We start from the raw sequence: 15,703 nt of genomic DNA on the forward strand, positions 1-15,703 counted from the left end.
TGGAGCCTGGATCTGAATCCAGGTTTGCCTTATTTGAACTCAAATCCTGAGCCTCAGCACCTCCCAAGCTGCCCAGATTCACAACTTGGCCAGGTGTTCTCTCCCACGAGACTTTATTCTGTCTACCCTTCTATCCCTGATAGGTCAAGAAATAGTTCTGCTCAGTTCATAAGAGTTGACACAGAAATGTGGAACCTGATAAGCTTTGTTTCTTTGCAGGCCATTGGATCTGAGAAACTTCCCAGGGGACTACGTTCCAAGGAGGGCCCAACTCTGAAGCACCATCGCCTATCTCCTGCCATGTTTCCTACAGGGCCTGGGGGAAAGATGGCGGGGACCAAGGCTTGGGTGTTCTTCTTCCTGGTCCTGGAAGTCACCTCTGTGTCGGGTACGGGCTAAGTATCTGCTCTCTCCCAAGCCTCTACTTGTCATAGTGAAGTCTTATCTGGTCTGGGACCCAACTATGGGCCTCAGCAATGGCCTTAAGACCTCAGACTGGTTTATAGACTTATTAATTTATATCTTGCTAGTTTCCCCCCAAAATTTGAGATAGTTCCCAATACTAAAACCCACAGAACAGAATCTTTTAAATGAGGAGGGGAATTAGCTGTCACTCAAAGGCAGGAAAAAGGATAAGAGAGTTATCACCTCTGCGTGCTAAATTTAGCTCTAGATTCCTGGCAGTCAAAGCATAAGGGAATCACAAGTGATCATCGGGTTCTCAGAAGCAAGTTTGGGGTGTGGTCTGGTTTTAGGTTCATAAAAATTCTTGTAGCTTAAAGCTCAATTTCATTTAGACTGTGCAGCCGAATTTCACAGGCACCAGAACACTTGTCCTCTGACCCCATCCTCTGGTGACCCTGAGTTCCTGAAGGAACAGGTAGGGCCCATATGCCTGGTGCATCTGAGCATGAGTGCTCTCAGCCCTGCCCTATATGCTCTCTCCCATCTCCCCCGCCTCTCCTGATTTCTGACTACCTACTTGAGTAGGGCAAAAAAACCCGCTCAAAGCCCTCTTGTAAAGCGGCATGCCCTGCAGCCTTTGTGAGCACTCGCCCAGGAACAAAGGCTGTCTCGCCATCTTGCCAAACCCTGTGCGCGCCCATCTCCCACCTTGCTCTTTCCACCCTGACAGCTGCTGTTTGTGAGGGTGATTAACATTCAGCCATCTGAGGGGAAATCAGATTAGTTTGATTAAAAGAGCTCCTATCACCCCAATTAAGCAGCATAGAGAATTATGATTTGGCTCCTCGCACGAGAGTTAATTGCCTCTCAAAGCTTGTCTGTTCTCCGCTCTTCTCCTCCCCCCTCTGGAGCCTCCCCCCCACCTCAGATGGGGCGGGGCTGGAAGTTGCTCGTGGCCTGAGGACCCTGTACCCGTCTTTAGGTGTTGCTAACACTCAGCAAACACCGTGCCACGCGTTGCCCTAAGTGGATTTTATGAATGAGCTTATTGAATCTCCACAATCCTTTGAGGCCAGAACTATTCTGCAGGGAACAGGGGTCAAATGAGTCAAGTATCTGGCTCAAGGTCAAACAGGACGTGGCAGAGCCTCCAGAGCTCACACTCCCCATCTCTGTATACCTCAGAGATGTTTACTTGGGTCACCTCATGAAATTCTCACGCCAGCTGGACCGCCACATTCTGAGGTGGGAACTCCTATCTCCAGTTTACAGATGAGGAAAATAAGGCTCCACTCTGCCAAGAAGGGCAGGCCCGGATCCTAACACAGGAGCCCCAGCCACTGGCCGCTCAGCAGCAACTGAGGATCCATTTCTAGAACGAGAGCAATAAGGCAACCACCATTTGCTGAGCATGCGCTCCGTGCCAAGTCTCTTTACTTTCACTGTCACCTAAATATGCACCAGAACCCTAAGATGTAGCAGTTGTTAATGCAGCCCTGCGTCTCGGGAAACAGAATTAGAAGAATACAGCTTTCGTGAGGTCGCACAGCTAGAGAGCGGCAGAGGAGAGATTTGAACCCATGTCCAGTGCTCACGCTCCATCCACCACATCACCTGCTTCCTTGCATCCTGAAAGGCTGGGGTAGCAGGACGCTGCCGGGCCCTTGTCACTAACACTCCTGGCCTCTCACTTCTCCTCCTTGTCCTCAGGGAGGCAGATGATGCTCACCCAGGCCGTAAGAAGAGTCCAGCCTGGCAGGAGGACCTCCGGCTTTTTTGCCAAGCCTGTTGACTCTCTGGAAAGTGAGTTGTGGCTGGAACAGGGAGGGTCAAGAGAGGGGGTTTTTACTGAGCTTGCTGCCAGAATCTCTGAAGCCAGGGTGCAATGTCATGGTTTCCATGGAAACCCACTTGTACAAGGCATCTAACCTACATCTCTGTCCAGGCAGATAGACCTAGGAAATAGGACAGCTTAGGATGTGAAACTGTCTGACATATTCAGGAATGCTATAGAGCTTTCTGGGGCCAGAGCACAGGCTGGTGGGAGACTGTGGGGGTACAGGGGCATTGAGGTTGGAGAGATCGCAGGGGCCAGCTCACCAGCTCACCCTGATGCCTGGCTAAGGGATTTAAAGCTGGGGAGTGGTGGGGTCCAAGCCACGTGGTGAAAGCTCCCCCTGACTGCAGTGTCGGGAGGGGAGGGGGAGGGACAAGAGGGGGAACTTGGAAGTAGAGAGACCAGGCAGGGAATTACTGACGTGGTACAGCCAGGCTGCTGAGGGCTTTAATGAAGCGGTAGGAGTGGAAGTTAAAAGGCTGGAGAGATGCTGGAGAGATCGAGGCCACGGGGCGGAGAGCAATGGGGGTGGGTGAGAGGTATCAGGAGTGAGTCCCGGAGTCAAGCAGGAAAGAAGGTGGAGCTCCCCCTGAGGCTCTGGGGCCCGGCTCCTTCCTGACCGGCTTCTACCTCTCAGGTCCCGGTGAGTGGACCACGTGGTTCAACATCGACCACCCAGGTGGGCAGGGTGACTATGAGCGGCTGGATGCCATTCACTTCTACTATGGGGACCGTGTGTGTGCTCGGCCCCTGCGGCTGGAGGCTCGCACCACCGACTGGATGCCTGCAGGCAGCACTGGCCAGGTGGTCCATGGCAGTCCCCGGGAGGGCTTCTGGTGCCTCAACAGGGAGCAGCGGCCCGGCCAGAACTGCTCCAATTACACCGTGCGTTTCCTCTGCCCACCAGGTGAGCCCCGAGCCCTACCTCCCAACAGCCTCGGCACAGGGAGAGGCCAGGATCGGCATCTGGCCACGGGAACGCCGGGTATCACACACGTGCGCGGGCTTCCACTCCCTCAGAGTAACACATTAGTGTCGTGAGAGCCATAACCTTCCCAAGAGTGTTCTGTGCCAGTGGGTACTTCCCGTTCAGGCCACTTATTGAGTGTGAGTGGCAAGGAGGTGAAGACTACAGGCTCTGGACTTGGGCTGCCTGCGTTTGAATCCTGGGTCTACCACCGGAACAGTGTTCCTTAGGCAAATTTTCTTTTTTTTTTAATGTAATTTTATTACTATTTTTTAAAGATTCTCTTTATTTATTTGAGAGAGAGAGAGAACAAGTGGTGGGGAGGGACGGGGGGGGGGAGAGAGAGGGAGAGAGAGAGAGAGAGAAGCAGACCCCCGCTGAGCAGGAAGCCCTAAGCGACGCAGGGCTCGATCCCAGGACCCGGAGATCACAGCGCGAGCCGAAGGCAGACGTTCAACCAGCTGAGCCACCCAGACGCCGCTTAGGCAAATTTTCTGAAGTTCTCTGAGCCTCAGGTTTCTTCTCACCAATAGAACAGGGCAATATTAGTAATATTAGCAAATATTAGTAAAACTTGGTGTGGGTTTGTATGAGGATTAAATGAGGTAATGAATGTAGAGGGTTTAACCCAGGCAAATGTTCACTCAGTTTCTATTATCGATCTACGCGCCAGACACTGGGCTAATTATATTCATTTCTCAGTCTTTATAACTGACCTGTGAGGAATCTCCACTTTGACAAGTTACTGCAGGTCTGGAAAGGTTAGGAAATTTCTCACGATTCTGCAGCTGTTAAGTGGGGAGGTGGGATTTGAACTTACGTCTGGGTTTACAGAGTCCGAAAGTTCGTGCACGACATCCTCCCTCTCCATATAGGATAATACGGAGTCAGCTGCAAGGCTGCCCGCTGCTCAGATGGTCACCCTCCCTTCCTGTGACTCTGCCAGTGCGCACAGCCTGACCCCCTGGGCCCAGGTGGCAGTGGTGGTCATCCAGAGTGGGAGATCAGGCTGGGCAAGGCCCGAGGTCCCCATTCCTGCACACAGGCCTCGAGCAGAGGTGGGGGGGAGCGTGAGGTCTGAGTCACTGAGGTCCTGGACCCTGACCGGAAGGGAACCCTTCCATAGGAACATATGACTGCTTCCACGCTCATGGGGAGAGAAGATGGTGCTTTCCCTGCACATCCTAAGACATATCCAGGTCCCAGTGTTTGGCCAGCAAGTCCCTCTCGGAGCCGCCCCTGGCCGATAGGGTACCTTTGTGCAAATGAGAGACACCACTTCCTCAGGACTCTAGACTTCCATCTGTTGGAAAAGTCATTGCAGTAAATATAAATATCAATGACATCTATGCTGTGAACAGAGACCCTGTCTCTCAGAGATAAAACAGCCTCAGGGGCAGATTTCCTGACAGAGTCCCCTTGGGAGGCAAGTCAGACCATCTGCTGATCCTCTTTGCAGGGTCCCTGCGCCGAGACACGGAGCGCATCTGGAGCCCATGGTCTCCCTGGAGCAAGTGTTCTGCTGCTTGTGGTTACACTGGGGTCCAGACCCGAACACGCACCTGCTTGGCGGAGACGGTGTCACTGTGCAGTGAGGCCTCCGAGGAGGGCCGCCTCTGCATGGACCAGGCCTGTACAGGTACTACTCTTACTCCTGGTACTGGGAAGGCATGGGACTGAGCTGAAGCAGCCTGGAAGGATAGGGCAGAGGGTCAGACTGAGATCCATTCATTCATTCATTCATTCATTCATTCATTCATTCACCAAGTATTAAATGTGCATCTGTTATATGTCTGACGGGGGCTGTAGAGGATAATGTGGGAGCACAGAGCAGGGTCGATTATAACTTAGGAGAATCAAGGATGGCTTCCTGGAGAAAGTGTCCTGGGCTAAGTCTTGAAGGTTTGAAGGATGAGTAGGAATCGGTCATGCAGGCTGATAAGGAAAGGTAACGAAGGCCTAAGGGGGAGGGGAGGCATATGTGAGTCCATAGGCTGAGATGTGCCTGAAGGAGAGTCAGAATCTATATAAGCCCTCCTGCTGTGGCCCACAGCCTGTGACCTGACCTGCCCCATGGGCCAGGTGAATGCTGAGTGCGATGCCTGCATGTGCCAGGACTTCGTGCTACACGGAGCTGTCTCCCTCCCTGGGGGTGCCCCAGCCTCAGGGGCCACTGTCTACCTGCTGACCAAGACGCCTAAGCTGCTGACCAAGACAGACAGCAGTGGGAGGTTCCGAGTCCCTGGCTTGTGCCCTGATGGCAAAAGCATTCTGAAGATCACAAAGACCAAGTTTGCCCCCATCATGCTCAAGATGCCCAAGACTAGCCTAAAGGCAGCCACTGTCAACGCGGAGTTCAGGAGGGCAGGTATTGTTCTCCGGGGTAATGGCTGTTCTCTGGGGGTAGGGCTGGACAGGAAGGTTGGACTTTTAAATAAAGGGATCATAGTGCTCAGAGCTGGCTTCCCAGCTTACAGAGTAAATTCCCAAATCCTTACCATGACCCACAAGGCTCTACATCATCTGGCTTCCCCATTACTTCTCTGTTCTCCTCTTCCATTACTCTCGCTTCCACCCCCACTGAGTCACTCTACTGCAGCCAGTATAGCCTCCTAGCTGTTCCTCAAACATGCAGGCACACTCCTGCCTCAGGGCCTTTGCACTTGCTATATACTCTACTTAGAGTATTCTTCCCACAGATGTTGACATGGCTTGCTTTCTCAAATGTATGAATTCTTCCCTGGCCACCTTATCAAAAATAGTCAATTATAATACATTATGAGATTTGGAGGTTTTAGGGAGAAAGAGGCTGGGGGAATCCAGAAATGGTACAGAATGGCCAGCATGTTCTGCTGGAAGCAGCAGAATGGGAGTATTGCACTATTCAAAACAGCCAGCTCTGTCCCAATGGCAGTGCTTGGGAATCTTGGCTTGCACAAGGTCCGCTTAGTTCTCTACTGCCCCACCCAAACGCTGCTTGAGAGGCCACAGAAGCTGATCCTAGGCCGAAGGTGTGGAGTGGGTGGACTCCATTCTGGATCACTTCCCTTAGAGAGGAACTGGGGGTGGGAGTAGGCATAAAGTCATACAATTTTAACACATGACAAAGAACTTGAGGGAGCAAGGCTCCAGACAATCTGCCACAAAGGAAAAAACCAAATCACCATTTCTTGTCTCCTGTCCCAGAGACTCCATACATCGTGATGAACCCAGAGACAAAAGCACGGAGAGCTGGGCAGAGTGTGTCCCTATGCTGTAAGGCCACGGGGAAGCCCAGTCCAGACAAGTATTTCTGGTGAGTGTTCTGCCAGTTTCCTTGCCAAATCTTGGAAACCAGACCTTTCTCGCATTGATTGGGTCTGGACTTATTAATCATAACAATAACCAACAGGATAAAGTTATTAGTAAGGCCCTGGCACAGAGCCCATAAGTTGGCATGTACAAGTGGGAGCCAGTGGGGTTGAGGCCACCCAGGCACCCAGCCAGCCCTGTCATTATCCTCTTGCAGTTGGGGTCCCCAGAGAGCAGCTCTGGTCTCAGGATCCTGACTTGGATATCCTTGGGACACAGAACAAGATTCCCCAGCCCTCCTTCCCCCCAAAAACCATGCAAGGTCAGAGTCCCCAAGGGCTGCAAGTCCTTTATCCTTCACAGATATTATACAGCCATTATCTTGTCTGATGCTCCCAGCAATCCTTTGAAGTCAGCTAGGGAATCACAGAGCAGGAGCCTAAAGCTCAGAGAGGTGAGATGATTTGTCCAAGGATCTGTAACCAGGTAGTAGTGAGGCTGAGACTCAGAATGAAGTCCCTTGACTCCCAGGTCAGTCAGTGCTCTTGGATGAGCTGACTCACAGGTGTTGCTGGCATCCACAGGGCCCCAGGCATCATCTGCCTCCCTGGAGGCTTGCTTCTGGCCCTCTCTCACGGGGTGCCTGCCCTCCCACTGTCCCCTCAGGCTCCTCCCCTCCATTCCTTGCAGGTACCACAATGACACGCTGCTGGACCCCTCCCTCTACAAGCATGAGAGCAAGCTGGTGCTGAGGAACCTGCAACAGGACCAGGCTGGCGAGTACTTCTGCAAGGCCCAGAGTGACGCTGGGGCTGTGAAGTCACGGGTGGCCCAGCTGACTGTCATAGGTAAGCCTGTCAACGTCCCCGAGTCTGCCCCAGCGCCACAGGGCGGGCCACCCCAGTGGCCATATCTGGGCAGTAAAAGCTTGGGCTTGTCTGTGCTGTGCATAGTGCTATGCCCTCAAGGACGCAAAGATCTCACAGTCCTGAATCCTATCCTCACAGAGCTGCCAGTCCAGGAGGGGTGAAGAAAGAGAAATAAGAGACAAATAAGTAAAGATAGAAAAATGCACTGAAACAGGAGCTAAAACGAGACACAGAGACCTTTCAGTGTGAGTGACCATGGATGACTGCTTGAGGGGGTAGTTTTTCAGCTGGAGTTTAAATAGCAGTTCACAGCCTTGGCTACTCATGGGATCACCTGCTGAATTTTTTTTTAAGATTTTATTTATTCATTTGAGAGAGAGGCAGAGACAGAGAGAGCACAAGCCAGGGGAGAGGCAAGGGGAGAGGGAGAAGCAGACACCCCACTGAGCTGGGAACCTGACATGGGGCTAGATCCCAGGACCTGCAGATCATGACCCGAGCCAAAGGCAGACACCTAACCATCTGAGCCACCCAGGCACCCCACCTGCTGAATTTTTAAAAATACTGATGACTGGGTCTTACCTCCAGAGAGTCTGATGTCATGGGCCTGGAATATGGTCTAGGCATACACAGATTAAAATCTCCCCCAGGTGATTCTAATTTGCAGCCAATGTTGTGAACCCCTGGTCTTGAATAATGGCCAGGGACTGTGTGTATGGAGGTGGGGGCATTCTAGATCGAGGGGCCAGCATGAGCTAAGGTTTACAGAAAATGATGACCTGATTAGAGCTGGCTTTAAGAAGTGTCTACCTTCGGCTCGGGTCATGATCCTGGGGTCCTGGGATCGAGTCCCACATCGGGCTACTTGCTCAGCCGGGAGCCTGCTTCTCCCTCTGCCTGCTGCACCCCTGCTTATGCGCGCGCTCTCTCTCTCTCTCTGTCTGACAGGTAAGTGAAAGGAATCTTTAAAAAAAAAAAAGGGATCTGGATGGGGAGAGACTCAAGGCCAGGACCAATCAGGAACCTGTAATTGCAAAGTGGGGGAGTGGGGGGTGGGGAGGAGGAGATCTTAATAATTGGCCTAGGGGCACCTGGGTGGCTCAGTAGATTGGGCATCTGCCTTCCACTCAAGTCCTGATCCTGGAGTCCTGGTGTGGAGCCCCGCCTTTGGCTCCCGGCTCAGCGGGGAGTCTGCTTCTCCCTCTGCCCCTCCCTCCTGCTCATGCTCTCTGGCTCACTCTCTCTCTCTCAAATAAAAATAATAATAATAATAATAATTGGCCTAAACAAAGATAAACAAAAGGCAGAAGAGAGAAAATTTATTGGAGGATTCTGGAATATTCCAGGGACTCCGAGAACATTGAGCACCAGACCTCGGGGCAGACAGGACAGAGGGCATTGGGACCACTGCAAAGGAGATGTGGAGCCCCCTCCACAGTGGTTCCCAATCCATAGAACCATGCTCCCACCTGTGACAGTTACCTTTAATACTGCCTTACCATTCTGAAGCCAAACTGACAGATAATAACTACATATAATTTCTAAATACATGTGCACATGGCCCGAACTATAATGTAGAGAAAAAAGAAAATATCTCGAATTCAAAACAGTATGTATTTCAACGTGTAAATGATTCTGGCAAACAACACGAGTAGGCTAACGAAGAGGTCAGATGCCTGCACTTAAATCCAGTCGCCATGAATGCGACAGCTACGCATCCTGATGGATGCGGGGGTATCATTTTGGTGGTTTACATTCTGCGGGTAATGTTGCTGCAGGTACGAAGTTTTCCCGAGACCAGGAACAATTCTTGGTATAGTTCCAAGATAAACCAAGTACAATCTTAACTTGATTTACGTGGCAGTTGCATTCTTGAAAAATTCAATGTATGGTTAAAGCCACATAAAAAATAGTAGGCTCTGATCATTTTAACCAAGTTTTCCACCTCCATGAATGTCTGCTGGGATACGTGAACTTCACGCAGACAAACGTATGCAGAGCATCCCAGGCCATGGCAGGACGCAGGGCGGCAATGCCCATCCTCCACCCTGCCCACTACATGCCAGTAGCACTCCCAATTTTAGTGGTAACTCAAAACACTCTCACAAGTTTTCGAGACCCCTCTATCGAGAACCATGACTCTGATCGGCTCGGCAACCAACTCCGTTGCCCATATGTAAAATGGGATTCATAATGGCTATTCCATCTCCCTCGGAAGAGTTCTGTGAGAATCAGGATCGTGGATGTGCAAGTACTTTGAAAACCATAAAGCCCTGCAGAGAGGTGAGGTAAGGGTACCGTTTGTGTAGGACATGAACTTACTTTTAATATTCACACTGTTTCCCTCCACAGCCGCTGATGAGACTCCTTGCAATCCAACCCCTGAGAGCTACCTTATCCGGCTGCCCCACGATTGCTTCCAGAATGCCACCAACTCCTTCTACTATGACGTGGGCCATTGCCCTGTCAAGACCTGTGCAGGGCAGCAGGATAACGGGATCAGGTGCCGGGATGCTGTGGAGCACTGCTGTGGCATCTCCAAAACAGAGGAGAGGGAGATCCAGTGCAGCGGGTACACGCTGCCCACCAAGGTGGCCATGGAGTGCAGCTGCCAGCGGTGTACCGAGACCCGGAGTATCGTGCGTGGCCGCGTCAGTGCTGCTGACAACGGGGAACCCATGCGCTTTGGCCACGTGTACCTGGGGAAAAACCGTGTGAGCATGACTGGCTACAAGGGCACTTTCACCCTCCATGTTCCCCAGGACACGGAGAGGTTGGTGCTCACGTTCGTGGACAGGTTGCAGAAGTTCGTCAACACCACTAAAGTGCTGCCCTTCAACAAGAAGGGGAGTGCGGTGTTTCATGAGATCAAGATGCTTCGGAAGAAAGAGCCCATCACGTTGGAGGCCATGGACACCAACATTATCCCCCTAGGCGAGATGGCTGGAGAAGACCCTGTGGCTGAGCTGGAGATCCCATCCAAGAGTTTCTACAGGCAGAATGGGGAGCCCTACACAGGAAAAGTCAAGGCCAGTGTGACCTTCCTGGACCCCCGGAATATTTCCACAGCCACGGCTGCCCAGAGTGACCTGAACTTCATCAACGATGAAGGAGACACTTTCCCCCTTCGGACATATGGTATGTTCTCTGTGGACTTCACAGATGAGGCTACCTCAGAGTCACTTAATGTTGGCAAGGTGAAGGTCCACCTTGACTCGACCCAGGTCAAGATGCCAGAGCACGTGCCCACAATGAAACTCTGGTCGCTCAACCCAGACACAGGCTTGTGGGAGGAGGAAGGTGACTTCGAATTTGAAAGCCAGAGGCGGAACAAAAGGGAGGAGAGAACCTTCCTGGTGGGCAATATGGAGATCCGTGAAAGGAGGCTCTTTAACCTGGATGTGCCAGAAAGCAGGAGGTGCTTTATCAAGGTTAGGGCGTACCGGAGTGAGAGGTTCTTGCCCAGTGAGCAGATCCAGGGGGTTGTGATCTCTGCGATCAACCTGGAGCCCAGGACTGGCTTCTCGTCCAACCCCAGGGCCTGGGGCCGCTTTGACAGTGTCATCACGGGCCCCAACGGGGCCTGTGTGCCTGCCTTCTGTGATGACCAGTCCCCCGATGCCTATTCCGCCTATGTCTTGGCAAGCCTGGCTGGGGAAGAACTGGAAGCAGTAGAGTCTTCTCCTAAATTCAACCCAAATGCAATTGGGGTCCCTCAGCCCTATCTCAATAAGCTCAAATACCGTCGGACAGATCACGACGACCCACGGGTTAAGAAGACAGCTTTCCAGATCAGCATGGCCAAGCCAAGGCCCGATTCAGCTGAGGAGAGCAACGGGCCCATCTATGCCTTCGAGAACCTCCGGGCATGTGAGGAGGCACCACCCAGTGCAGCCCACTTCCGGTTTTACCAGATCGAGGGGGATCGGTATGACTACAACACTGTCCCCTTCAACGAGGATGACCCTATGAGCTGGACTGATGACTACCTGGCATGGTGGCCCAAGCCAATGGAGTTCAGGGCCTGCTACATCAAGGTGAAGATTGTGGGGCCAGTGGAGGTGAACGTGCGATCCCGCAATATGGGGGGCACCCACCGGCGGACAGTGGGGAAGCTGTATGGAATCCGGGATGTGAGGAGCACACGGGACAGGGACCAGCCCAATGTCTCGTCTGCCTGTTTAGAGTTCAAGTGCAGTGGGATGCTCTATGACCAGGACCGCGTGGACCGCACACTGGTGAAGGTCATCCCTCAGGGCAGCTGCCATCGAGCCAGCGTAAACCCCATGCTCCATGAGTACCTGGTCAACCACCTACCGCTAGCAGTCAACAATGACAGCAGTGAGTACACCATGCTGGCCCCCCTGGATCCCCTGGGCCACAACTATGGCATCTATACTGTCACCGACCAGGACCCTCGCACCGCCAAGGAGATTGCACTTGGCCGGTGCTTTGATGGCACATCCGATGGCTCCTCCAGAGTCATGAAGAGCAACGTGGGAGTGGCCCTCACCTTTAACTGCGCAGAGAGGCAGGTGGGCCGCCAGAGTGCCTTCCAGTACCTCCAAAGCCCCCCTGCCCGGTCCCCTGCCACAAACACTGTCAGAGGAAGCGCGCCGGCACGGAGACAGCAGCGGGCTAGCAGGCGTGGCCAGCGGTGGCGTGAAGCGGTGGCTCCTGGGGTTGCTCTGCAGCCTGTGAGCAACTAAGTCTCGCGGGTACTTTTCTTCGCCCACCTCATGTGACAGCCATTGTGGGACTGACGCAGAAACCGGTCACTTGGTTAATTTAAGCACATCTGTTCTGGTGCAGTTTGCTTGTTCGTTTCTTCATGCCTTTATTTACTGTCTTTATCCCGTGATACCGATTGGCACGTAGCCCCCCTCCAATGTCAAAATAAAGTCTTTTTGTCCTGTTCTTTAAAAGAAACACAAGAAACTGACCATTGGTAAAGTCTGTGGCCATCAACGAAAATGTACTTCCTTCTCTTTTTGCAGGGGTTTGCTCACCTCTGCAATAATGATAATCTGATGTCAAAGACCGAATAACTGGTAGAAGGCATATTTCTTGGCCTCGGTCTACAAGACGCCAGCAAGACCTCTATCACAGTTCACACATATAAACGGTGGTGAAATAAAGGAATAAACTACAGTTATTTTTACTTGAAATGTAAATAACTTATTTATTTCTTTGCTGAATTTGGAACTCTGCTATAGATTCCAATGTTGAGCTGTTGAACACAGGGCAATCGCAGTTCCTCTGCCACGTCTGGAAAGAACATTTCGTACCCACAGCTGCGATAGGTTGCTAATTATGTGAGTGAATTTCCCTTTACATTTTCATTTCCTTTTGTTCTTCTAGAAGCCCAGCGTACCCCAGGGCAGACGCCGATACATGCACAGTTCGTACCTGTTTTTGAGGCCCCTACCCTGTCCCTTCACCGAGAGCCCGCTGCTCCGAGGGACAGGAGGTTCTGGGAAGTGGTCACAAGGTGGCATGAGGCCCCGCCCCTCCACACCCCTAGTTACAGGGTTGAGTAAGTAGGCACACACTCTGGTGACCCAGTGTGTTCTCATGGATCATATTTTCCACTTGCAGAGAAGAGCAGAGATTCCTGGAGTTGTGAGTATGTTCTGGGCTCCTGAGCAAAGCTAAAAACATGTCCCATTTTTTTTTCTTTCTTTCTTTCCAATATTGGGGAGCTTATACAATGGCTTGGCCCAGGGTCAGGTAAGCTGGCCAAGTGCTCCTTCGGCAACCCCCCACTGCCTGCTGCCTTCTCCAGCTGTGCTGGCCGACCTCACTCAGAAATGACGGGCTCTTTTTCTTTTTAATTTTATTCCAAGCTCTTCTAAAGATGCTCAGCGTTTCCAGATACCAGATCTCTGCTGTGTATAATAGCCCCTGTCCCTTGAGTAAAGCAACTGGTCCAAATGGACAGGGATTTGTTTTTGGAAAAAGTATTTGGTTTAAAATAGTAAATCAGAGGCCAGTGGATGGCGCCAGAGTGATTTTGGAGGCATCTAAAGTCAGGGTGGTGGAGTGGAGTGTTGGGTGAGAGGCAGACTGCCCCTCTCCCAATCTCTCCAGAATCTCCCAGAAAAGAGGCCAAGGGGACTCGGGGAGGAGAGGGCATCGTTCATAATCAGGAGGGAAAGCTTTCCTTGATCCCCCAGCCGGCCCAGTGGCAGCTCCTTTTGGCCACCTCGGGCCTGGACTGGATTTTATGCTCTTGGATCAGCATCTGTCCAGCTCCCAGGGGTTTGGTTCATAATCAATTAGAAATTTCTCTGGCTGAGCACCCTATCCTCATGACCTCTGAGAAAGTAAGTGAATGCAGGGCTGGGGCCTAATGGCCTTGTGATCGCTCCTTGACCCACTTCCAACAACACTTGCCGGGGAGCGGGCCATCACCGACTATTTGGGGAGCTCGTTGCCCCTGCCAAGGCTCGAGTGTTCGGCTCTCTGCAGCACAGATGCCTTACTGCTTCGGGAGCCAATTTGTGGTGCTTCAACCTGACCACCCAGTTCCCTTCAAACTTGCAGAGAGAAGGTGCTGGGAAAAGTGGGCTGATGGGGTTCTCTCACTCCATGCCCTTCCCGTTCTGTTCTCCACTGAGGGCCTGAATCAGTGGACTCCAGCAGCCAGCAGCTGGTACCCGATGGTTTTCTTCACTCACCAAATATTTATTGAGGGCCCACTCTCTGCCAAGCCACGTGTGCAAGTAGAGCGGTCTTTATGCGTCTATAATATATAGTACACACAGTGGCAGCAGACTTGAAGGGGGTGGTGGTCAGAGAAGGCTTCCTGGAGAAGGTGACATCTAATTTGGGTGATAGCGAGGAGCTGGTTTGCTGAAGGTGAGGCTGTCAGGTGCAGGGGCACAAGCACGAAGAGCTTGTGCAAAACAGGTGGTAGAGGCTGGGAGGCAGTGGAAGACAGCTCTCTTTCAGGTGAGGAAACACTATCGAGTTGAACTCATGTTACCTAATTTCTAAGTGTCTTGCTTCCGAAGACAGAGGTGCTCCCTGCTAGCCGGGCGATTTTGGTCAAGTCGGTTTCTCGGGAACCTCATTTTCCTCGTCTATAAATGAAAGAGTTGGTTGTATACTTAAAACTAATATGATGTTATATGCTCATTCTATCTCAAAAATGAACAAATAAATACATATTTTTTAAAATGAAGGAGTTGGTCACAATTAGAATCTAAACCATCTCTAAAGTCTTTTCCATGATTTTCGGTGAGGCTAAGAGCACAGTTCCCAGGATGCCTTTGCAGTTTTGCTGATGACTCATCGGGTGTTCCCTTCCTCTTCAGAGACTCTACACTCTGGGTGGACAGAACATTCATTTTAGAAAAGCCCTGGGGTTTCGGTCTCAGCCTGCTGTACGTGACCAGCCAGTTACTGAGAGTGAACTGTGCAAGGACGGACACCAGATGGCACCGAGAAAGGGCACAGGCAGAGAGAGGGGCCCATCAGGCCGCTTCTGTTTCCAAGCATGGATGTTTTCCAGGCAGAATGCTCTCTAGAGTTTGGAGAGCTTTAGTAGCTGGGCTGATAGAGGAAAATGTCACCAAGATGTCAGGACAAGAACAGTTTTGAAAGACTGAGAGGACTTAAGCCAAGTCAGAGGCCGTACAGGGACAAGTCGAGTTTCAGGCAAAGGGACAACTAAAGCCCAGAAGCAGAGGTGGAACTGAGCAGTGAAGGCTTTTGGTTACAAGTTACAGGGGCTGCCATGCCAGAGGACCTCAGGAAGGACAGAACCCGGAACTGCAAAGCCATCCGAATCCAGGCCATCATTCTCTCTGGCTGTGACGCTCTTATTCTCTCTCCGGAGTTTTTGCTTTCTCCCAATCTCTAACTCACTCTTGCCCTACACGCTCTTCTTCTCAGACTGTCTCTCTTTGTTTCTGTTTCTCTCTCCACCTTTTCAGGTCCCTCTCTCTGGTTAGTCTATTTCTGTCTGTCTCTCTCTCTCTGTCTCTCACTGTGTGGCCTCTACTCTCTTCGGGAACCCTTCGTTTCTCTTCGCAGATCAGTTTCTCTTCGCTGATCAGTTTCTCTTCGCTCCCCAGGGTTCATGGGAACGGTGACCATCTCAAGTCAAAGTAGAGCCCTGCCCTAAGCCCGGAGTCCTTGAAGAGGGCAACTGACTGGCCCGGTTTGAATCAGGACTCCACCTCTGGTCCAATCAGCTGCGGCCGTGGTGGGGGTGGGGCATAAAGGGCAGTCCTACTGTCCGGTCGCAGTTGCTACGGAGGTGGGGGAAATTCTCAGAGAAAGGGGATCTTGAAGAGTTGTGAAGACACCCCAGAAGGTGAATACTTC

General features: G+C 51.8%; 1 protein-coding gene across 1 annotated transcript; it reads left to right on the top strand.

Moving 5' to 3' along the window:
* The first annotated feature begins 219 nt into the window (after positions 1 to 219).
* LOC103679078 (cartilage intermediate layer protein) lies at positions 220 to 12,311 on the top strand. The gene is made up of 8 exons (XM_008708586.2): positions 220 to 388; positions 2,116 to 2,208; positions 2,880 to 3,149; positions 4,669 to 4,848; positions 5,263 to 5,577; positions 6,396 to 6,504; positions 7,191 to 7,348; positions 9,722 to 12,311. The coding sequence occupies exons 1-8, from the start codon at positions 301 to 303 to the stop codon at positions 12,076 to 12,078; spliced, it is 3,570 nt and encodes a 1,189-aa protein (XP_008706808.1). The 5' UTR covers positions 220 to 300; the 3' UTR covers positions 12,079 to 12,311.
* Positions 12,312 to 15,703: the final 3,392 nt, after the last annotated feature.

Source organism: Ursus maritimus, unplaced genomic scaffold (assembly GCF_017311325.1).
Source record: "Ursus maritimus isolate PB19 unplaced genomic scaffold, ASM1731132v1 scaffold_27, whole genome shotgun sequence".
Classification (NCBI taxonomy): Eukaryota; Metazoa; Chordata; class Mammalia; order Carnivora; family Ursidae; genus Ursus; species Ursus maritimus.